Consider the following 25,327-nt stretch of genomic DNA (forward strand, 5'->3'; position numbering starts at 1 on the left):
TCAGGCAGCATTTGTAGAGAGAGAAATAGGGTTAATATTTCAAATCAATGACTCTTCATTGAAATATTGGCCAGACTTTCCCATTTCTGCTGACGGGAACTTGTAGTCCTGCCGATGTTAATCCATCCCCCTGCCATGGGTTCCCCCGTGAGGGGGCGGGGGCAGGGGCAGGGGTGGTGCAAATATCAGGAAATCCTATTGATGCAACTGAATCACAAGATGCCATCATTAGCCAATGGTGAGATGCCTCTGCCATTGCGAAACACGTCATGGAGGGGAGGCATGGAAAATCATGTCCATCAGTTCTGATGAAGGATCATCGACCTGACATGTTAACATACTTTGTTTATTTGGACCTGGTAAATATTGGAAATACACTTTGCCAAGGTAAATGGACTGAATTAAAAGATGCAGTGTAAACATGACAATGTCACGTTGCCTTGTCAAATACTTCTTTTATGGTTGTTTAAGAGATCATTAAAGTCCAATTTTCAAAAACAAAATACTGTTGGTGTTGGAAATCTGAAATAAAATCAGGAAGGGTCTGACAGCATCTGTGAAGACAGAAACAGAGTTAATGGAACTTTAAATGTTTCTCTCTCAATGGATGTTGCCAAACCGACTGACTATTTCCTGGACTCAGTTTTTAGGCCAATTTTTAAAGTTTGTGATAAAGCAATTAGGATCATAATGTCTTTCCATTACATCTCAATTTGTAAAGTTTACACTACTTGAATTTTCATTAGACAGCTTCATGAATTCTCTGCCTTACTGAGGATGTGGTTTAAACTAAAAAAGCTCCCACGTACACCTAATATCTAGTACTCTAACAGTGCGTTCGTGTGCTTACATATTGGGCACTCGGTACTACATTCTGTTTGTACAGTCAGAGGTTTACAGCATGGAACCAGGCCCTTCGGCCCAATTTGTCCATGTCACTTTTTTTTAAACCCCTAAGCTAATCCCAATTGCCCGCATTTGGCCCATATCCTTCTATACCCATCTTACCCATGTAACTGTCTAAATGCTTTTTAAAAGACAAAATTGTACCTGCCTCTATGACTATCTCTGGCAGCTTGTTCAAGATACTCACCATCCCCTGTGTGAAAAAAATTGCCCCTCTGGACACTTTTGTATCTCATCCCTCTCACCTTAAACCTATGTCCTCTAGTTTTAGACTCCCCTACCTTTGGGAAAAGATATTGACTATCTAGCCGACCTGTGCCCCTCATTATTTTATAGATCTCTATAAGATCACCCCTCAGCCTTCTACGCTTCAGAGAAAAAAGTCCTAGTCTATCCAGCCTCTCCTTATAACTCAATCCATCACGTTCTGGTAGCATCCTAGTAAATCTTTTCTGCACACTTTCTAGTTTAATAATATCCTTTTTGTAATAGAGTGACCAGAACTGTTCACAGAATAATAGGGTGACCAGAACTGTACACAGTTTCAATGCAGTGTTTTCAGAAAACCTTCCTTTTTAATTTTATCAGTAATATATTGCAGTACTGAAATAAAGTATTGTGCACAAGACATTTTTTAATAGAAAACTTACTTCAAAAGAAATCATTGTTGTTGTAAAAATGCATGTTCATGCAATTCCATGTAGGTGAATGCCAAGGTCCTTGGTGAGGCACCAGTGTGGTAAAAATTCTGGAAGAGCAAAGCAATTTAGATAGCAACTTCCTGATTTTTGCATTTGTTACTGTAAGTTGCTAAATGATTTACACTTCAGTAACGGTGGTCTTCTGCCACTGATTACAAAATATAACTTCTGATTGCATTGCCATGTGTCCTGTCTGCTCTTTGAGTTGACAATAATACTGTATTAAAATTTATATTATTAGTATAGCATTTCAATTTACACAGCATTTCCTATACACTTAGCGCTTCTCTGAACTGGGAATGTGACAATTTGTTGATCCTGATTTTATGGTAAAATTAACAATAAAGCTATCAACACTCATCTTTATTGAAGTGTAAATCAAACAGTAACGTCTGGTAACAACATAGGCAAAAAATCAGGAGGTTGCTACCCAAATTGCTTGGACTGTACCATTGGTTTTGCCACACCAGTGCCTTGCCAAGAGACTAGGCATTCACATAAACAGAATGGCATGAAGTTGCTGTTTTCATGTAATATATATTCATTAAATATGCCAGAAAAACTTTGGGCTTGCCCATTCCAAACTAAAACAATTTTTAATAGCATAATTAAGACTTAATTACTGCCACAAACTTCTCCATCACTCAAAATTCCTTAAAATTTTTATTATTATTAAGATTTGAGGACTTAAACAAAGGTAATAAATTAAATAATTAAGGATTAATTTGTTTTTTTTTGTATCTTACTATTCTTTCTTAACCCCATCATTTTTCCCCCTCTTTTTATTTCACTTTGCTTACATGATTGGGCATTGAATTAAACATTAAACAAAGAACAAAGAACAACCCAGCATGGGAAACAGGCCCTTCGGCCCAACAAGCCCGCGCCGCCGCATCACCCTACACCTATTCTACCCTGCGTGTCTACGAATAGAACCCCTGACTTAGCCAGATTCAGGGGAGAATAGTGTCAATTTGGTAAAACCAATCAGCCTAAGAGCACATCTTTGGGGTGTGGGAGGAAACCGGAGCGCCTGGAGGAAACCCACGCATCCACAGGGAGAATGCACAAACTCCCACAGACACAGGCCCAAATCCATGTATCTGCACAGCTAGCAGTGCTAGTCACCGAGCTGTTGCGGCGCCCGTCTACCGGTCCAGGATCAAGCACACACACCGACACGAAGTACTAGGCCACTCCCAGAACCTCCAAGAGTAGCCCACGCACGACCCACCGTGTGCATGCCCCTCGTTTGACAACGAGGTGGACCTCCACCTGCGGAATAAAAGACAAAAACGTTAATCACAAGCCTGCCTTTCCGGTGTCTCCCGAGGTTCTAACCCTTATTTAATAACCCCTACCATAACCCTCCATCCTCGTTTCACTCATGTGCCTATCTAACTGAACCTTAAACGAGTCCAACGTTCCCGCCTCCACCACCCTACTCAGTAGTGCGTTCCATACCCCCACAACTCTCTGCGTAAAGAACCTTCCTCTCATATCCAAATTATACCTCTCCCCCCTCACCCTTAAATCATGTCCTCTTGTATTTGTAACCAATCTAGGGAGCAGTCTCTCACTATTGACTCTGTCTATTCCCTCCAGTATCTTATATACCTCTATCATGTCCCCCCTCAATCTCCATCTTTCCAAGGAGAACAGTCCCAATTTCTCCAACCTTTCCTCGTAACCCAGCCCCTCCATGCCAGGCAACATCCTGGTAAACCTCCTCTGCACCCTGGCCCAGTTCCGGAAACCAACAAAATAGAACCGTGGCCTATTCCATTATTCAAACAACCGGCCTGCTTTGAACACTCTAATTTTTTCAAAGTAAACGCTTCGGGCCCCCAAGACACTCAGCCAAGAGCATCAGAGGAGCATCGAGAGGTAGGGCTGGGACAGGCGGTAGCTCGTCTCGCGGCGGACCGCCAGCTAAATATTCTTAATTAACACCTGCTGGTTCAGCCTTGCCATTAAGTAGCCAATCTTCAATCTGATTGTTTAAATAGATACACAATTGCTTGCCCTGTGTACATAGAGCTCAGAGTTTCTAGAGAAGCACTGTGCAAAAGTGGTCTTCTAATCACAGCTAGCTCCAGTGCAAGGGCCTATAGAAAATCTGTTGTCAAGTTAGGGTATAATGAATGACACCATGCACTTGTTATTGATCGCAAAATCCATTCCCATGGTTATGTGGTTGTGACATTAACCCACTGTACTCGAGTGAGATGGAAAGATGTGGACTAATAATGGCTGCGGCCATGCACCTACTGACCCCTAGTGTCATATATCTGGAACAGTTGCTGGAGAATGTGGAGTTAGATGTCCAAAACTGTGCAGGTTAGGTTGATTGGCCATGCTAAATTGCCTCAGTGTCCTGGGATGCATAGGTTAGAGGGATTAGTGGGATAAATATGTGGGGTTATAGGGATAGGGCCAGGGTGGGACTGTTGTCGGTGCAGGCTCAATGAGCTCAATGGCCTTCTTCTGCACTGTATTCTATTGATTCTGTTCTAGTCTATGACAGTTCTCACTGGAAGCAGAAATTCTGTGGGCAGCAGAGTACAGGGCACAGAGGGGTGTCACCCCAGCTCATTAGTTACATACTTGCTCATATTCACTTCAACAGCAGAATACAGAGTAGGAAAAAATATACAGAAGAAACAAAAATAACATAGGAGCATTATGCACTCTTGCACTGTTGCATATTTCCCTCAACGCAGGCTTCAGCAATGCTGCATGATAAAAAGAAAAACCATTGTGCCCACACTAAGTCAAACTGCTATCTTTTCAAATGCAATCAGGTTAATCCTAACATAAAGATGCAACACTGGTGGTAAGGATGGGGGAAACAGATCACCATACATTAGATCATAGTTCATATTGTTAAAATAATTTGATCATGTTTTAATAGTACTGTGCATGCAAACGTTGAAACATTACATCATTTTTCACCTTTACTTTCATGGCTTTGTCCTGAAATGTTCTATTCGGTTTCCTCTTTGGTATTTTTGTGAGTGGCTTTGCAATAAAAACTATGCTTTAGCACCTTCTAAAGGTAAAACTTAGTACTACAGAAATACTTGCCATATTTTCAGAACCTCGTGAGCCACGTTTCATTTTGTTAATTTATTATGAGATTTAAACAACTAAAATGTGAGATAATGTTGTAAAAAAAAGTTTTGTTTAATGAGTTCTGACATTTCTTGCTCCCGGATGTTGTTTTAACAAATGTCTGTGATAATTAAGTAAAAGGAATGCCTTTTAAGGACATTTGTAAGGAGCCATCCTGTATTCCAGTGGCAGGGTCAAACTAAAAACTGAGAACCTTGTACATGGCCAGAACTGGTGTTAATGAATTTAACAGGCCAGAAAAATACACAAGTGACACAAACAAATAAACTACAGTATTCTTTTATATATCAGAGGACTTGGACAAAGTGGCCATTGGTGGATATATTGTAATGAAACAGGACCAGATGATGGACAGACACTGAAGATGGTATCTGGGTAGGTACAAGAAGTCAGCAGATCAGCTGCAACATATCAGCTATTTATCACCAGTAGCAAGAAAGGTCAACATTGTTCTTGAATTTAATGTCACAAGGCCTTTCTAGGAACAAATAAGAGTCATTTCAAGAGACTTCCCTTAGTCCCTGCTGGAAGAACATTTTTGAGTCTGGAATCTGACCTAGCTTTTTACCAGAGCAAACTTATTGTTATTCCACTTTTCCAGGCTTCCTGACCAATCAGGGAAAATGAGTGGGACACAATAGGATTCACAAATCCTTGGATTTTTGAGGCCGCAGCAACCACAGGGATGAAGAGGAAGTCTGGGAAGGCTGTTCCCTGAATATTTCTCTTATCTGAAAGTCTGGCTCTGAGGTCTCAAGTGCTGTGGTGGGATGATATTTCCCAAGGGCAGGAGGATGAAGACAATCCCTCCAACCAAAATGGCGTGGATTGAAGTGATTGAGGAAGTCAGCAGAAAGAGTGTGCTGCCTCCAACTATGCAGCAGCAACAGGATCTTGGAGTTTTGGACGGCAAATTAGGAGATGCCAATCTCCACACTCTGACCTGCCCAGCATTCGTCTGCAAGGCACAACTCAGGTCCATGCACCTTGCAGCCCCACTGATTTTCTTCTTTGTAGGCACCTTGCATTCCCATTTGAACAACCAATACTCCCACTCACTCAACCGATTGCTCACTCGTACCCATGCTGCACACAAATGGTCCTTCCTTCTTTCTACGGCAGCTATTTACATCTCTGCTTTATCTCCATGCAAAAGAGGGTATAAAACTTGGTGAAAGGCAGACTCACAGGGGCAAGGGAAGATGGGGTGGAAAGGGGGCTGGGAATGATCCATCAGTGACCAGCCTCTTGTTGGCCATTGGCAATATGTGCTAGCCTACTTCACTTGGAAGAATATCTTATTCCAGGAGACCGCAGCAATTTGCCAAGAGAGCCTTCTGAGGCACTAGCATCAGGCATGTGTAGACAGCTTAGCTTGTAGACCTTATGCAGGACTGTTGGCTCCTAGTTGGATCTTGGTGTCTATCCCTTCTGCTCTGTGGAGGGTCATGTGGTTGAGGTGAAGTTAGCTGGTGCTGCTGTGGGAATGGATATTATTTAAAAAAAAGTATTTTAGGGAAATGTTGTGTTATTCAGCAAAAAAGCTATGTGTCTTTGTGTCCATGTAAATTATTCAATTGAGAAAGGTTACTAGAGACAGGTTGTCTGCGAATTTTAAGACATGAAAGGATAAAGGTGTTTGGTTTGTGATAAGATATTATGGTGGTTTTGAGGTAGAAGTAAGTAGGCTGGATCTAACATTTGCATGTTTAGGTGAGTTGAGAGTTCATTTGGTGTGTCATGGCGGTGCGTCCTCTCCTCTTGTCCTTTGCAGAAGTTGTTCCCTTGTCCACTGCAGATGAGTGAAGTTCCAGCCAGGTGAAGTGCCTTCAGAGAGGTTGGCAATCACTTGTGAAGAAGTGAAAGTACTCAGCAGTCTTTCAATTGCCATAGCTGGAGCTCTTTAATGTAACTTAAAAGCTTTCCACAGCCTGTCAATTTCACTGAAGAAACGCTTCACATTCTACACTCAAATTTGTGACCCTGGTGAAATGTTGACATGTGGAAAATAGGCTTCCTGCCTGGATATCCAGGATTCAAGATAGAAAGAGTCTTAATTACCTTCCTAACTACCTTAACAACTTATAATTATTTATTCAACATTTCTGCCTCTCCTTCAATCCTGCTAACTCTCATGAAGTGCCCTCGATGACTACATCTGCAAGAAGTGTCCTTGATGACTACATCTGCAAGAAGTGTCATCAGCTGCAGTAACTGCAACTCCGGGTTGTGGCACAAGGCTGACAATTATGGGGATCGCATGTTCAGAGAGGTGGTCACCCCACAGCTAAGAGGTACACGGTCAGAAAGGGCATGTGTGACTGCCAGAGTATCTAAGAGAAACAGACAGTGCAGGAATCCCCCAAGCTATCTTGCTCTCTAATCCTTTTGTGTTTTGGTGACTACTGAGCAAGATGGTTCCTCAGAGGGTAGCAAGGGTCAAGTTCATGGCACCAAGGCTGGCATGGCTGCACAGAAAGGGACGAGGAAGAATGGAAGTGCTGCAGTAGTCAGGGCAGACACGGCGCAATTCGCCAGCTTTTCTCACCAGCGGGATCTTCCAGCCCTGCCAAAGTCAACCCTTGGCATGTGTGCCCTGATAGGACAAGGAATGTAAATTGCCTTTGATTTTAGTGGGACCGGAAGATCCTGCCCGTAGCAAGCCGCCTCCAACACCAGAAAACCAGCTAAGGGGCGGGCTGGAATATTCCACCTACAGTACTGCAGGCAATGTCAAGGTATATTTCTTTGAAAGGGGAAGGTAGGGCAAATAAATTTAGAACACCCTGGATGAAGAGAGAGAGAGAGAGATGAAAAGGAAGAAGTACACTTAAGACAGATGTCAGATAGAAAATAAAATGGAGTATCAGGCTGAAAAAAATAAAGGGACCAGAGGAAGTCAAACAATAATCAGAAAAGCAAGAAGGGAGCATAAAAAGAAACTAGCAGCTAACATAAAAGAGAATTCCAAGGCCTTCTAAATAATAGAAGGGTAGTAAGAGAGAGTCGATTCAGGATAAAAAAGGACACTTAAGTATGGAGGCAGTAGAAATAGAAGAAGCATTAAATGAGTACTTTGCATCTGCTTTTACAGAGGAAAAGAATGCTATCCAGGCCAAAGTGAGAGAGGAGGAAGCAACTGGTACACGCGAGGAATTTACAAGTGAGAAGGAGGCGATGTTAGAAAGGTTATCTTAAAATTGATACTGTACTAGGACTGGATGAAATGCATCCAAAGCTACTGAGGGAGCTGAGAGTGGAAATTTTAGAGGCAGTGGGAGGCTGCCTCTAGGACTAGTAATCCAGAGTCTCAGGTAATGAATGCTCTGGGGCACTGGGTTCAAAGCCCACCACAGAAGATGGTGAAATCTGAATTCAATAAAAATCTAGAATTAAAAGTCAAAAACCTTGAAACTATTGTTGATTGTTGTACAAACCCACCTTTAAGGAAATAAATCTGAGATACCTACCTAGTCTGGCCTACATGTGATTCCAGATCCACAGTAAGGTGACGGACTCTTAACTGCCCTCTGAGCCACTGAGTTCAAGAGGAAATTCGGGATAGGCAATAAATGCTGGCCCAGCCAGCAATGCCTGCATCCTATGAATGAATTTTAAAAAACTCTTTGAGTCTTTGTTGAAGGTAGAGGACTAGAGGAATGTTTCCACCTCTGTTCAAAAAGGAGTGCAAGGATAATGTTGGCAACTACAGTGCAGTTGGTTTGACTTCAGTGGTAAGGAACCTTCCGGAAAATATAGTTTGGGATGAAATCAATAGTCACTTAGACGGGTGAAGGGTAATTAAAGAAAGCCAGCATTGATTCATTAAGGAAAAAAACAGTTTTAACTCACTTGCTGGAGTTTTTGGAGGCGTTACAGAGAAGGTTGATAAGGGCAATGCGGTGTATATGGATTTTCAAAAGGCCATTTGATACAGTGCCACATATCAGACTTCTGAGAAAAATTCTAGCTTGTGGAATAAAAGGGAAAGGAGGAACTTGGATAAGAAATTGACTGAGTAATAGGAAACAGAAAGTAGTGATAAATAGTTATTTTTCAGATCAGAGGAAGGTTTGGAGTGGAGTTCTCCAGGGATTAGTGTTGCTCTTCCTGATCTATATTAATGACCTAGACAGTGGTGTGCAGGACATGATTTCAAAATGTGCAGATGACACTAAGATTGGACGCATTGGGCAGAATTTTCTCATCCTACATAGCATGGGAACTGTAGCAGACAGGACAGAAAATTTGACAGACCATTTAAAGATCCGTTGACCTCAGACAGAAATTTCCGCTCTTGGGGCAAGCAGCTGGAAAATCACGCCAATTGTCAATGGTGAAGAGGAAAGTCTTGAATTTCAAGGGACATAGACATATTGATGGTTTGGAAAAGGGGAAAAGAATGCTATCCAGGCCAAAGTGAGAGAGGAGGAAGCAACTGGTACACTTGAGGAATTTACAAGTGAGAAGGAGGCGATGTTAGAAAGGATATCTTAAAATTGATACTGTACTAGGACTCAATGAGATGCACCCAAAGCTACTGACAAGTGGCAGATGAAGTTCAATGCAGAGAAGTATGAGGTGATTCATTTCATCAAGAAGAATATGGAGAGACAGTACAAAGGGGTAAAATTCTTAAAGGATACTGGAGCAGATGGATCTGGATGTATATGCACATAGATCATTGAAGGTGGCAGAATAGGTAGAGACAGCATTTAGTAAAACATATAGTATTCTGGGCATTATTAATTCACGCATAGAGTACAAGAGCAAGGAGGTTATGCTGAAGTTATACAAGGACATAGTCAGACCTCAGCTGCAATATTATGTACAGTTCTGTGTGCCACACTTTAGAAAGGATATGAATGCATTGGAGAGAGTAGAGAGAATGCAGATTTACAAAAGTGGTTCCAGGGATCAATAACTTCAGATATGAGGATAGATTGAAGAGGTTGGGATTGTTCTCCTTGGAGAGAAGAAAGCTAAGAGAAGATTTCATAGAGATACTCAAAATCGTGAGGGAGCTGGACAGAGCAAATAGTGAAAAAAGGATCAAGAATGAAGCTACAAATTTAACCTGATCTGCAAAAACAAATGTGCTGTGAGAAAAAACTTTTTCACACAACAAGTGATTCAGCTCTGGAATGTACTGTTTGGAAGTGTGTTGGAGGCAGGTACAATCGAGGCATTCAAGAAGGCATATTATGATTATTTGAATAGAAACAACATGCAATAATATGGAGAAAAAGCAGGGGACTGAAACTAAGTCATGATGTTCATATGGCCTCCATCTGCGTCATAATAATTCTATGACAAGGTACCACACCAAAGGTGAATATGTCAAGTTAGGGCTCACGGAGTTGGGAGTAATATATTGGCATGGAAGGAGAATTGGTTAATGGACAGGAAGCAAAGAGTAGACATAAATGCCGCATTTTCAAGTCGGTAGGCTGTGACTAGTTGAGTGGCACGAGGATCAAATAATTCTGGGGCTACAGCTACTTACAGGCTGTATTTAGACTTACTTAGATGAAGAGGCAGAAAGTAAGGTATATAATTGCTTGATAGAGCAGACGCAGCACGGTTTCATTAAAGGGAAGTCGTGTATTACAAATTTACTGGAGTTCTATGAGGATGTGTCTAGGGCGGTGCATAGAGGAGAGCCGGTGGATGTGGTCTTTCTAGATTTTCAGAAGGCGTTTGACAAAGTACCTCACAAGAGGTTATTGCAGAAGGTCGAGGGACATGGAGTTGGGGGTAGGGTGTTAGCGTGGATAGAGGATTGGTTGTCAAATAGGAGGCAGAGAGTGGGGGTCAACGGGTGCTATTCGGATTGGCGGATGGTGACTAGTGGAGTGCCCCAGGGGTCGGTGCTGGGGCCTCAGCTTTTTACCATTTATATAGATGATCTGGAGGAGGGAACCGAGTGTAGGGTGTCGAAATTTGCTGATGACACCAAGATTGGGGGAACGGCAAATTGTGCGGAGGGTGTGGAGAGTCTGCAGAAGGATCTAGATAGGCTGGGCGAATGGGCCAAGAAATGGCAAATGGAATTTAATGTTGGCAAGTGTGAGGTGGTCCACTTTGGTAGGAAGGACTATTACTTACGGGGCGAAAAACTGCAGCAGGCGACGGTGCAGAGGGACCTCGGGGTCCTTGTGCATGAGTCGCAAAAACCCAGCTTGCAGGTGCAGCAGGTGGTCAGGAAGGCGAATGGGATGCTGGCCTTCATAGCGAGGGGGATTGAATATAAAAGTAGGGAGGTCTTGCTGCAGCTGTATAGGGCATTGGTGAGGCCGCAGCTGGAGTACTGTGTGCAGTTTTGGGCGCCGCACCTGCGCAAAGATATTTTGGCCTTGGAGGGAGTGCAGAGGAGGTTTACTAGGCTGATACCGGAGTTCAGGGGGTTGAGCTATGAGGAAAGGCTGAATAAACTGGGCTTGTACTCGTTAGAGTTTAGAAGAATGAGGGGAGATCTCATTGAGACATATAAGATGATGAATGGGATGGATAGGATAAAGGTGGAAAGACTCTTCCCGCTCAAAAAAGACAGTAGGACTAGGGGGCACAGCCTAAAGATAAAAGGGGGGCGGTTTAGAACGGAGTTGAGGAGGAACTTCTTCACTCAAAGGGTGGTGAATCTCTGGAATTCTCTGCCCGTTGAAGTGGTGGAGGCTGCCTCGCTAAATATTTTTAAGACGCGGGTTGATGGGTTTTTGATAAGAGAGGGGATTAAGGGTTATGGGGAGAGGGCGGGAAAGTGGAACTGAGCAGCGACAGATCAGCCATGATCTTATTGAATGGCGGGGCAGGCTCGAAGGGCTAGATGGCCTACTCCTGCTCCTATTTCTTATGTTCTTATAGGTTTACTGATTATATAAAGTGGGAATGCAAGCTGAAAGAAGAGGCAATAGAGAGATATATGCAGGTGAATTGTGTGGGCAGCAAGGTGCAGATAGTGTACAATGTGTGGAAATGTGTGGTTATTCACTCTCGTTATAAGATTAGAAAATATTTTAAAGTTGATTGAAACTAGCAATTATTCATATTCAGTGAGGCTTGCAGAAAACTTGCACAAGAGCAAGTTAGCATGCAGGTGCAGCAAGCAATTAAAAAGGTAAATGACATGGATGTTGGATGTTATTGCAAGAAGAGTGGAATACTGGTCTCCTAGTGGTAGGGGATGGGGATATGGCGAAGGTCTTGAATAACTTTTTTGTTTCTGTCTTCACGGAGGAGGACGTGAATAATTTGCCGGGTGTTAGCGATGGAAAGGTGGTAGGAATGGAGGGTCTTAATGACATTACTGTTACTAGAGAGGTGGTGCTCGACAGACTGGAGGGGCTGATTGTGGACAAGTCCCCAGGACCGGATGGAATGCATCCGAGGGTTCTGAAAGAAATGGCGGAGGTGATAGTGGATGCCTTGGTGGTTATTTTCCAGACGTCGCTGGATTCCGGGGAAGTGCCGGAAGATTGGAAAACGGCTAATGTTACGCCGTTGTTTAAGAAGGGTGCCAGGCAAAAGGCGGGGAATTATAGGCCGGTTAGTTTAACGTCTGTGGTAGGTAAAATGTTAGAATCCATCATTAAGCAGGAAATTGCGAGGCATCTTGAAGGGAATTGCTTGATAGGGCGGACGCAACACGGTTTCATTAAAGGGAAGTCGTGTCTGACAAATTTACTGGAGTTCTATGAGGATGTGTCTAGGGCAGTGGATAGAGGAGAGCCGGTGGATGTGGTCTTTCTGGATTTTCAGAAGGCGTTTGACAAGGTACCTCACAAGAGGTTATTGCAGAAGGTCAGGGGACATGGAGTTGGGGGTAGGGTGTTAGCGTGGATAGAGGATTGGTTGTCAAATAGGAGGCAGAGAGTGGGGGTCAATGGGTGCTATTCGGATTGGCGGATGGTGACTAGTGGGGTGCCCCAGGGGTCGGTGCTGGGGCCTCAGCTATTTACCATTTATATAGATGATCTGGAGGAGGGAACCGAGTGCAGGGTGTCGAAATTTGCTGATGACACCAAGATTGGGGGAACGGCAAATTGTGTGGAGGGTGTGGAGAGTCTGCAGAAGGATCTAGATAGGCTGGGCGAATGGGCCAGGAAATGGCAAATGGAATTTAATGTTGGCAAGTGTGAGGTGGTCCACTTTGGTAGGAAGAATGGTAGGAAGGACTATTACTTACGTGGCGAAAAACTGCAGCAGGCGACGGTGCAGAGGGACCTCGGGGTCCTTGTGCATGAATCGCAAAAACCCAGCTTGCAGGTGCAGCAGGTGGTCAGGAAGGCGAATGGGATGCTGGCCTTCATAGCGAGGGGGATTGAATATAAAAGTAGGGAGGTCTTGCTGCAGCTGTATAGGGCATTGGTGAGGCCGCAGCTGGAGTACTGTGTGCAGTTTTGGGCGCCGCACCTGCGCAAGGATATTTTGGCCCTGGAGGGAGTGCAGAGGAGGTTTACTAGGCTGATACCGGAGTTGAGGGGATTGAGCTATGAGGAGAGGCTGAATAAACTAGGCTTGTACTCGTTAGAGTTTAGAAGAATGAGGGGAGATCTCATTGAGACGTATAAGATGATGAATGGGATGGATAGGGTAGAGGTGGAGAGACTCTTCCCGCTCAAAAAAGACAGTAGGACTAGGGGGCACAGCCTCAAGATAAAGAGGAGGCGGTTTAGAACGGAGTTGAGGAGGAACTTCTTCACTCAAAGGGTGGTGAATCTCTGGAATTCTCTGCCCGTTGAAGTGGTGGAGGCTGCCTCGCTAAATGTTTTTAAGAAGCGGGTTGATGGGTTTTTGATAAGAGAGGGGATTAAGGGTTATGGGGAGAGGGCGGGAAAGTGGAACTGAGCCACGACAGATCAGCCATGATCTTATTGAATGGCGGGGCAGGCTCGAAGGGCTAGATGGCCTACTCCTGCTCCTATTTCTTATGTTCTTATGTTCATATTTAAAGAAGGATATACTTGAATCGGAGGCAAGCCAGCGAAGATTCACTAGATTTATGCCTGACATGAGAGATTTGTTCAAAGAGGGGAGGATTCATGTATACATACTGGCAACACTTAAATCTATTTCCATTGAGCACACCAGTCAAGTTGCTCGTCCAACTTTCAGCTCTACATTGAATTGAATTGATTTATTATTGTAACATGTATTGAAATACAGTGAAAAGTATTGGTGGTAAAAGCAACAATCACCTGACTTTTACGGATCATGCGTCCTGTCGACCACAAAGACCGTCTATCACCCGCTTCCTGACAGCTGCTGACCCGCGGCCTGTTGCCATGTGTTTCCCTCCGGCACGTCGCTATGAAAGGTTCGCCCCCCACAAAGATGCCCGCTGCCAACAATGATAGCCACCCCCAACAAAGATGGCCGCCACCACTGCTGGTGGCCGTCGTCGTTGTTGTGGTGACGCGCATGTGCCTATTCCTCCGTGCTGATTGGGCGGCTGACGCGTGGCCCCGCGAGACGGAGAGGGGTGGGTAGTAGTCGTGGGGGTGGGGCGGTGAAGGGCTCTGCTCAGTTACCGAGTAAACAGCGGGCAGGGTTGCAGCCTGAGGCTATGGAGGCAGGGCTGCAGGAGGCGGAGCGCTACATCGAAGCCGCACAGAGGTGCTTAAAGTGTGGTGACCGGGAGGAGGCCCTGCAGTACCTATACTGGGCGCAGCAGAGCTACCCGACACAGCGAGCGAAAGGTAATAACAGCCTCCCCGGGGCTGGACTGGACGGGAGGTGTCCTGGCTTCAGCTCAGGCCCTGCTGAGAGACAGAATTCACTGCATGCAAGAGAGCGACTCCTGTTAGTACAGCATTTGTAAATGTGCATCTACTGTGTTAAATGGATGACAGCAGTAAGAAACATGGGGATGGCTGATATTTGGGAGAAACAGCCTCATGGATAAATACTTTTTTTCTGAAACCTCCCCACGTTTGCAGGATACTCGGACAGCATTCAGGCTTGGAGATGATGGTAAATATCATTTGCATGCAAGTGCCAGGCAAGACCATCCCCAACAGGAGATAATCTAACCATCTCCCCTTGACATTGACAAGAACACAAGAAATAGAAGCACGGATAGGCCACCAGTCCCTTCAAGCGTCCCCTACCATTCAGTATGATCACGGATGATCTGTGCCAACCTCAATCCCTTTTATGTGTCATTTCCTTATATCCCTCTAACGCTTGATCTTTCCAATATTTATCCACCTGTACTTTGGATACTTCCAATGATCCAGCCTCCTCCACCCTTTGGGGCAGATATTCCAGAAATTCACCACTCTTTGTAAGAAGAAATTTTGATGTGCCGCAATTGTAAATGGCTGACTGTTTATCTTGTAGCTATGTCCCCTTGTTCAAAACTCTCACATTAGTGAAAACGTCTTGCCATTTACTATGTCAAATTCCCTCAGGATCTTGCATGTTTGAACAAGGTCTCCTCTCTTCTAAACTCCAAGGAATACAGTGTCATTACCATCTCTGAATCCCGTCATGAACATCCTGGTGGTTACCGTTGGACCAGTCATGAAAATACTGTGGCTACCAAAGCAGATCAGAGGCTGGGAATTCTGTGGCAGTTCAGTTCTTGACTTGCCAAAGCCTGCCCACTATTGTGAAATGCAAGTCAGGAATATGATAAAATACTCTCCACTTACCTGGAAGAGTGTGGCTCCAACAACACCCAAGAATCTCGATGTAATTAAGGACAAAGTAGTCTGATTCACCCCCATTCACCAACTTAAACATTCATTCTCTCCACTGCTGACACAGTTACAGCGGTGTGTACCGTATAGAAGATGCCCTGCAACAACTCACCAAAGCTCCATCAACAATGCCTTCTAAACCTGTGACATCTAACATCTAAAAGGATAAGCTAGTAGATGCATGGGAACACCAGCCTAAGAACATAAGAAATAGGAGCAGGAGCAGGCCATCTAGCCCTTCAAGCCTGCCCCGCCATTCAATAAGATCATGGCTCATCTGAAGTAGCTCAGTTCCACTTTCCCGCTTTCTCCCCATAACCCTTAATTCCCTTGCCTACCAAAAACCTATCTACCCGTGTCTTAAATATATTTAGCGAGGTAGCTTCCACCACTTCAATGGGTAGAGAATGCTGGAGATTCACCACCCTTTGAGTGAAGAAGTTCCTCCTCAGCTCCATTCTAAACTGCTTCCCCTCTTATCTTGAGGCTGTGCCCTCTAGTCCTGCTGTCCTTTCTGAGCGGGAAGAATCTCTCTACCTCTACCTTATCCATCCCCTTCATTATCTTATACATCTCTATAAGATCTCCCCTCATCCTTCTAAACTCCAACAAGTACAGACCCAGTCTATTCAGCCTGTCTTCATAGTCCAACCCCCTCATCTCTGGTATCAGCCTAGTGAACCTCCTCTGCACTCCCTCCAAGGCCAAGATGTCCTTGCGCAAGTGTGGCCTCACCAGTGCCTTGTACAGTTGCAGCAAGACCTCCCTGCTTTTATATTCTATCCCCCTCGCTATAAAGGCCAGCATCCCATTTGCCTTCTTGATCACCTGCAGACTGGGTTTTTGCGAATCATGCACAAGGACCCCCAGATCCCTCTGCACCGTAGCATGCTGCAGCTTTTCACCCTTTAAAGCACCTGCAAGTTTCCTCAAAACCATCTAACATCCTGACTTAAACTATACTATAGTTCCTTTACGGTCTCTGGATCAGAACCCCGGAACTCCCTCAGTGCTGTGCATGTATCGACACCAGATGGATTGCTGTGGTTTGACACCTCAAGGCCACTTGGGGATGAACAACATGCTGATCTTGCCAGTGACACTCATATCCAATGAAAGAATAAAAAATGACATTAAGTAGAGGTGATGATGAACAAGTAAAACCCCACCCCGTCACAGATTTTGTCACATAGCTGAGTTTTTGAACAACTATTGAGGCTTGGATGCTGTGTGGGTATGGCATTGGGGTGGGGATGCAGTGTAGGTGAGGGAAACAATGCATAGATATAAGCACATGGCCTTGATTAATCAAGCTGTGATGTGGAAACTTTGCCTCTTTAACTGTCATCTAAGCTTAATGCAACCATGCTAATATTAGGGGCATGGTAGCACTCCTTTCATATTGTTACGCTGAGTTGTACAGGACACCATGTCCCAGATCTTCCAGTTTCCAGGAGGTGGGAGACCAAATGTGCAGTCCAAGATGTGCATTGGGACCCTGCAAAGTCCTGACACACTGACCTCTGTGGGAATTCCCCGTTGAAAGTTTGAAATTCTGATGGGCAGTTCTTCTGCTCCTGGGATCCTATGCGAAAGTATCTAAATCCGAGCTGTTGAGCCAGGAGTGGCGGTGGCGGGGGCGGGGGAGGTGTTGTTCTCTCCCCACATATGCTTGTCAGACCTACAGAGATTAGTGTGAGGTGTTTAAAATGAATTTAATATGATACAGAATCAGTTCGTTCCATGATTTTTATTTAAATGTATTTTTAAATACTTTAAATTATTTCTTTAAATGTTTCCCACCATTTGTTTACTGCCACACCTTCCAGTTTATTTAATCAATCTTAGCCAGCTCTCCCCTTTTACCTACATAATTCTCTTTTTGAAATTTAAGATTTTTGCTTGGGATTGGATATATCTCTTCCGAACTTAATATGGCATTCAATTGTCTTATGATCACTATTTCCCAATTGATTTTTTGAGATGAGGTTGCCAATTAACACCATCTTGTTGCACAATATTGGACCTGTAATAGTTCCCTGGTTGATTCTCCCTGGTTTTATTGCCCCAAGAAACTCATAAAACTATTTCACAAGCCCATCTTTCAAACCACTTTGCCTGGATGGAGGTGTATGGAGACTAAAGTAATCAATAATAATTACATTGTTTTTGTAAAAAGCTCCATTAATTTCTTGTTTAATATTCAGTCCAATGGTACAAGTATTGTTACAATGCCTAGAAACAGCTCCCACAATTGTTTTCTGACTCTTGCTATTTCTCATCTCCACCCACTGATTCTATTTCCTAATCATCTGATTCAAGATTCTCACTAATGTCCTTGTATCATTCTTTATCATCAGGACTGTCCCTCTTTCTTTATCATTCTGACTTTCTTCTTGAAATGTGGTGTACCCTGGAATATTTATTTCCCAAACTTGTATCTGTAATTGCAATAAGATCTAAACGAGATGTGCCTCTTCCTATCAGGGAGACTGAGATCAAGAACCATCCTGACCAAATGTAGACACAACCACGATCCCCACTCCCTGACACAACACTAGAATACAATTAGAATGCATCAATACATCATCTGTTGAGTATAAGGTACCTTGACTAAAGTTTTTTTGGTTCTCTGTATGCCACTAGTATATTGTTTTATTTGTTAACATGAATATAATCAACCATTAAAAAATTATACATTTCCCACTATTTAATGATTTTTGCTGATCATGCACCACTTGAGTAAATAACTCCAACCATTTGCCATGACATAGGAGTCAATTAGAGATGCAACATTCAAAATGTGTTAAGTGTGCTGGCTATTTCTCGCTCTATGTTTTACCCAGTTTCAAAGTTCTAATGATTTCAGGTGCAGGATTATCAAGTAGCTTCAATCAGCTGTTTGTCCTCTTACAACAATGAAAGGCAATCTAAGCAGAGACTTCAAGCAACTGCAATCAATTGTTTGAAACTGTCTGAAGTCTCCACTTTGCAAATGCCGCCCAAAGTTAAGTGTTAACAGCTGTTTGAAACTGCCTAATGCTGCTACAGCAATTTGCACTTTTAACACTACAGGTTTGCTTCATTGCTACAACCTATTATTGTTTTGCCATTCACTTTTGTATAGCAGACAAATTGCATTGATAGAACGTAGCATCTGTTATATGTAATGGAAACTGTACCTTTTTAATATGAAGATTTTGAGTTAGCAAATAAAATGTGTTGCAACTTAATTGAGATAAAAGAAAAAAATGCAAGAATAAAATATTTGGCCTTTTTAGCCTGCTTCACCATTCAATTAGATCATGGCTGATAATCTACCTCAATGCTATTTTTCCACACTATCCCCATATCACTTGATGTCATTAGCAATGACGGATTTACATTTCTTAGGGCCCTTGTGTTCATCTTCATTTTCAACACCCCCCCGCCCCTCTAGCCAGAATGCCAAAGTCAATAAAATACCCATTGATTAGTTGCAAAACATGCATGTTTCAATAATTGCCTTGAAATCTAAATGCCTCTCTTATCTGAATGCCAGATGGTAAAATATTGCGACTTGAGAGAAGCAAACTTCCCAGGTGCAAACATGTATCTAATGTAGTCGTGGTGGGTACAGCCATATTGTACGAATTTCCCAGGAAGCGAACCTTCGGTACACCCCAGAGTTCTACCACGTTTTACAACATCACAAAGTAGAGTCTTGCATGTCTGTCTCACTCAGCTTCTCGTTTAATCTGGGTGCGAACTGCCAAAAGGACAGGACTGCTGCAGCAGTTTTTGAAGGATAATGAACTGCCAATTCCAACTAAAACTGGAGAACCCATTAGTCCCTCAGATCTCAAACAGGGCATACCAATGAGTAGGAAATAAAAGTGCAAGCAGCACTGAATTGTTTGTGCTTCATATATAGATTGCCAAGATTTTTGTCCACAGCCAAAGCAGGACACTTCTATTAAAATGCATCAAATCCGTCTTTGTTCTTTGCCGTGGTTTTGTCCCCTTCCTCTTGACCCTGCAATGTCCCAAGTCACAAATCATCCCCTTTTCCCCCAGCTTCCCTGTATTTTAAACTGGACATAATCCAATTGTCTTTACTGCTAAATTCCTCTTCAGTCAGAAGTTTAGCTTCTTCCTTGCAGTTTTCACTGGCGCTGCAAGTCCACAACTCCAGAACTGTCCTTGTCTCCTGTGCTTGACAGCTGCTCGAGACCTGCATCCTCTGGAAGTGTTAGACTAGCTTAGTATTCATTCGAACTATGGATATCAAGGCTCAGCTGTTGCAGTTCAACCAGTTTCTGCTTTTTTGTGAGTTCAACATGCCAATATAAATCCACATTCAAAAATGTTGCATTGTCAGCATTTAAGGGCCCTCAATCTTTGTGTGACTTTCCTTACTCAATAGGACACAATACTCACTTTATGGAAGAAGTTAGCTTATGAGCAGCTCTGTTAACTTTCTACGCCTTTGATTCACGTTGACCATTGGCATTGTCATGTTTTTCAATAAAAGCATGCAGGTACCATTACGATTGTGAAACTCTTCCTTTAATTCCAATTATTTTGTTTCAAGTTTGTGATTATGACTGTAATTGTTTTGGAATCATTTTAAATATGGTGTTCTGAATATCTTACAAATAATTCTGAGGATGTGATGGTCTTATTTTAACTGTATCCATTTCCTCTTGTTTATGCACAATTTTTGCAACACTTCTCTCTCCTTGCTTTGTGATGGTTTTGGGATATTTCACTGAGAAAGTTGGCAGATTAAATTGTAAATTGGCATGCAGGCTTTGAATTGAACCAGTTTTATGTTTGGATTGGGGGTTAAGATTATTATTACATAGTTTTAAGTTTTGCAATGTAATAAGTACAATGTAATTGGAATTAGGATGGAGATTGTGACAGTCTTGTGTGAGGATTAGTTTTAAATGATGGCAATTTCCTTTTGTCACCTTGCCAGTTTTATGGCCTGGATATGGTTCAAGAGCAAGAACAAGTTTGTCTATATAGCCAGACCTGCACTTTTATAGGCCAGTGGTTTGACATGCTTGTTTTCCCTCACAAATTTTAATTGTGAGCTCGTCATCGGATTATAGAATTGCTAACCTCTGTGATACTGACACAAGTGAGAAAGCCATCCCAAGCAATGAAGTCATTTCGGCACTAAAATGGGCAACTCTCACTTTTAGCGAATCAGCTTTCATTGTCCTTCTCTCAGATAGATAGTCCAACCCATTCTCTCTTGTGCTTTCAGATTTTATTTTATATTTTGAGCAGTGATTTTAAGAAATGTGGCTTGCTGTGTCCAGATTCCTTTGTTTGCCAATGTGCGTAGAAGAGGGATTTGTAACATTCAGGTACAGGCCCAGAATCTGAAGGCAACGAATAAAGGAAGACCCATGTGATGGTTGGAGAAGGCCCACCTCCAGACAGCCCCTCAAACTTGGCCCTACTTCGGGCGGCTGGCTCCCAGTTGTCTGGAGAAGGGACCCCTTTGAATGCAGTGGAGCAGCCCAGCACTTATATTTTATTCTGTGTTTCAATTTCACCCCTTTTTGCTTTAGAGTTGCTCTTGGCTTTTGTGTTTGGTTTATTTAACTTTATTTATCCTGCACTTTGGGACCTCCCTCCCTGTCAGTTGGAATTTCAAAGATTCGCTAAACTTGAATTAAGGAATCCCTCCTCATCTCAATCGTAAATGGCTTGTCCTATTTTGAGACTGTCTCCAGGTTCTACAGCCCGAGGAAACATCCTTTCTGTATGTCTCCTGTATCGCTCCTTAAGAATTTTGTAAATTTCAATGAGATTACATTGCAGTCTTCTGAATTCTTAAAGATTGCAGGGCCAGTCCCCTTTCTCTCCTCATGGACAGTCCCACCATCCCAAGAATTAATCTGGTGAACTTTCATTGCACTCCCTCTATAAGTTTATCCTTTCTTAAGATAAAAAAGGATCAAAACTGTGCACAATACTCCAGTTGCATTGTAACCGAGGTCCTGTAAAATTAAAGAATGGCATCTTTACTCCTGCACTCAAATCCTCTTGCTCTAAAGGCAATGCATCATCGGCCTCCCTAATTGCTCGCTGTTAGCTTTCAGTGATTTATGGACAAGGGTGCGCAGGTTCTTTTGGACATCAATACTTCCCAATTTCTCCCTAAATCAGAAATACTCTGCATCCCCATTCCTTCATTCCTCAAAGGCAACCAGTTCGTACAGTGGAATTTTATGATTTTAAAAAAATTATTGGGCATTCTGCATTATTTAGATGTATGCAAATAAACATTAATTATTTTAAAGCATCAGTAAATTATGTTATCCCAGATTTCAGCAGTTTATATTAACAGTTCAGTTATTGATCCATGAGTATTTTTGAGATGCAACAATTTTGTTCTCATTTTAATACATTTTGAATTATAAATACTTGTAGATAAAATTATAGCCAAAACTAAAGTAGTTCTTTGGTTTTAAAAAAACATAACTTTAAAATTGAGCTAACTTGAATCGAGAAATTAAATATTTTTGCAATTTTATTTCCACATGCAATGTTTAGAAATTTTTTTCTGGTGTTTATTCTCTCTTGAATTTTAGCACTAATTGAATTAATAGTTAGAAATGGAAGGTCAGCTGGCTGGAACTGCGAGTGGGATACAGATGATGTTGCTAGTGAGTCTAGTAGATTGAAAAGGTGTGTCAATGGAAATACGCCTGCAGGAATCAATGAAACGGCCAAGAGTTACACTCAAGAACAGCTGGAGGGTGTGCAAAGGTGAGAATACACTAAATGTATTGCACAAACACTTTTAGTTGTGCATTTTTATTCAATACTGCTAAGTTTGTGTAAATGTTATGTGCAACGTGGAGCTGCTGTGCAAGAGAATTGCAATCTATTTGCAACTCAAAATTGCTGAATATTAAATTATCTGTCTAAATTGAAAATGTGCAAAAATGCCTCTGTGCTTCGTTTAAGTTTTTAAATTGGAATTATTGAGATTTTGAGCAAAAACATCAAATTAAGAGTTAGCTGCACGTTTTAAAAGCAAAAAAAAATCTCCTTAGAGTTCAGGTGTCTCTTATTATACAATTGCATTAAAATCTGCTTGGCTCATCCTGGTTGTTCTTCTAAATCTGATTTAGTTCATAGTAATGAGGTAACTGAGTATGTTCAAGTGTCAGTAGCTTTTTGTATAAAGGTGACCAGTATGGTTGGCCCCAATTCTGCTTTGTACTCACACCAGCTCACCTGTGTTGGTGTGGGACAATGTTGACTGGCAGATAGAGAAATTGAAAGCAGGAGTTGGTAGATTAGTTCAGAATGGCAAAATTGAATGTCAGGTAATAGGTTGCTGGGAGAGCAGAAATAAAGGGAGTGAATATACTATCGCATTTATAAATTCAAAATAAACGTTTGTTTTAAAGAGTATTACAAGGTTGTATCTCCTTTGTGGATTGATACGAAGCTCCAAATCACAAAAGCAATCTTTGACTTGTAAACAGTTAAGCCTTGAGAGAAAGAAACTTGTAACACTCCTAGTTACCTCTAACCTTGGTAGTAAATAACTTTTATTTTAATCTCTTCTGTTATTGACTCCCATTCATGATTGATTTATTTTACATTTTGAAGATAAATTTCTTCTTTCACCTTTGGTTTTATCACACTGTGGTTCAACTATTCCTGAATGTTTTTCCAAGTCTTAGCCAATGCTGTTCTGAGCCAATTTACAAGCTTATAGCATGATATGTGTCTTCCTCTAACTTCATTTTCTTGTCTTTCATTCTCTTTCCATCCCTGTGGGAAACCAGCTAGCCCTTATCCCTCAAACAAAATTGCTTTTTATGGAGTCTTACCAGGTGCAATTGGCTGCTGTTTTTCTTACACCACAACAGTGACCACACTGAAAAGCATTTCATTGACTGCAGAGCACAGAGGGCATCCTAATTTTGAGAAGGTCACCACTACATAAAGTTAAGACTTTTTAAATAAAACATGTTGTAAATTAGTAATAGATAATGGTATCATTATAGACAATGCGTTTCTTTAGGGGCATAATCTTATAGGAAAATGCAACAGAAGTGGAATTTGCAAAGTAAGATTGTATTTTAATTTGAATTCACCTTTTGGAAATAATACTAATTTTAAATGTTTTCTTGGATCCAAATTTTGCTATTAATTACCATTGACTTTGCAGTTCGCTTTAATGTTATTAGTGGAATGCAGGGACTGAAATTTACTTAATTATTCCACTTTGAAAGGCCATGACTCCACCAACAGAGTTAAATTCAATGTGTGAATTTTAACAAGGTTACTTGTTACATCTTGACAATTTACATAACGTACTGTTAGGCTTTAAAGTTTATTCTGCATCCAAGTACTAACTTAAATTTAACTTAATTGCCTGATCAAAAATTTATGTACCTCCTAAATTTGGAGTTACATGAGACTTAGTTTAATCCATGTCTAGCTGTGCTGTAGCTGATGTGGGAATGCTTAATGTTGATATTGAATGCAAAAGGTGCTGCTTCCTAGCACTACTATCAGGCATCTTAAAGTACAGACACATTTTCACAGTAACTTCACTGAAGTGTTAATGTAAGCCTCCTTGTGACGAATAAATAGATTTTACATGTACAAGGAAGATCATCTTTGCTGCCCTTCTAATGCTTTCTCTTGACCCCACCCCTGAAACTCTTCTAGATCATAGTCTTTCGGATCATACTTTATCAGACAATGTTGTGTTATACTTTGCAGGATTAAAAGATGTAAGAATTATTATGAAATTTTGGGAGTTGGTAGAAATGCAGATGAAGAGGATTTAAAGAGGTCCTATCGAAAGCTGGCATTAAAGTTTCATCCTGATAAAAATTGTGCCCCTGGTGCAACGGATGCATTTAAAGGTACAAAGCTGTAACTTTAACATTTTGGTTAAAATCAAGAAGAAGTATCAATGAAGAAAAGTTTCCAAATGATGGATGAGGATCTGAATGACTGGTACAATTCCAGAATCTTAATGAAAAACATTAGCAATTTTAGAAACTTAACAATACTTATTTTAAATTGCTTTTTTAATATCTGAATCACCAAACATAGTTTACGTCACATGCAATATAGGTCGCTGAGTTCGCTAGTTAAAATTCCAGCGATTTGTATCTCTTTTCAACACACTTTGATCAGAACTTGACGATCCCTCGGTGTCATAGGAGTGCCTAGATACTACTTTCAGTTCTGTTTCTTTGTTTTTTTTTTAAGTTCCTTGAGAGAAACTTTCATCAATGAAGTCAACTTTGAGCTTTCATTTTTAAGGTGCAGTTGAATATGTACCTGGCTTAATGCTTTTTGGCACTGTTCTTGCAAAGCAAGAGATTGATGCTTAGAATTTCTTTGAAATAAATTAAACCGCAGTTGCTTCTTTTTCAAGAAACTTTGTGTTTGGTGGCCTAGAGGGGGATTTGCTGCTCTTTATTGTTGCATTAGTGTAAATCAGGCATGAACAACTGAACTGCCTGGAAACTGGTGCAGTTTTAAAAAAGTCAGTTTAGCCTGCACTCTACAGGCAGCAGGTAAGAACTGGACCAGCCTTGGCTCCTTCAATTCACTGATTTTTTTTTTTGACTATCTTAGTTTTTTTTCTAATCATACTGAGACATTAGATGGGCGGCTTAGCTTTGTAAAAAAACGGAATGCTCAACATATCCACCTTTTTCTCTTTCACAATTTCTAGAAAACCCTCAAGTGGATGAGCAGACATAGAATTTACTGCACAGAATTAGGCCATTCCCTTCCGCAGAAAAAAAAGTTGTGATCACGTTTATCTCCATGTTCTCAAGTCCCTTTTACATCTTTTCCTTCTATCAGTTATCTCATCTGTTCTTGGATGTTAAC

At 41.9% G+C, this 25,327-nt stretch overlaps 1 protein-coding gene across 2 annotated transcripts in view; it reads left to right on the forward strand.

Moving 5' to 3' along the window:
- Positions 1 to 14,236: 14,236 nt before the first annotated feature.
- LOC145351852 (dnaJ homolog subfamily C member 18-like) overlaps positions 14,237 to 25,327 on the forward strand; it is a 28,097-nt gene continuing 17,006 nt past the window's right edge. The window contains exons 1-3 of one of the 2 annotated variants that reach the window (XM_080201560.1): positions 14,237 to 14,440; positions 22,039 to 22,216; positions 24,197 to 24,342. In XM_080201560.1, coding sequence (XP_080057686.1) covers positions 14,308 to 14,440; positions 22,039 to 22,216; positions 24,197 to 24,342 — 457 coding nt within the window. In that variant the 5' untranslated portion in view covers positions 14,237 to 14,307. Of the gene's footprint in view, positions 14,441 to 14,561; positions 14,715 to 22,038; positions 22,217 to 24,196; positions 24,343 to 25,327 lie in introns of those variants that run through there. The other variant, XM_080201561.1, reaches the window with a different exon arrangement.

The sequence above is a fragment of the Carcharhinus amblyrhynchos genome, chromosome 13 (assembly GCF_965287045.1).
Source record: "Carcharhinus amblyrhynchos chromosome 13, sCarAmb.v2.hapA, whole genome shotgun sequence".
NCBI classification, from domain to species: domain Eukaryota; kingdom Metazoa; phylum Chordata; class Chondrichthyes; order Carcharhiniformes; family Carcharhinidae; genus Carcharhinus; species Carcharhinus amblyrhynchos.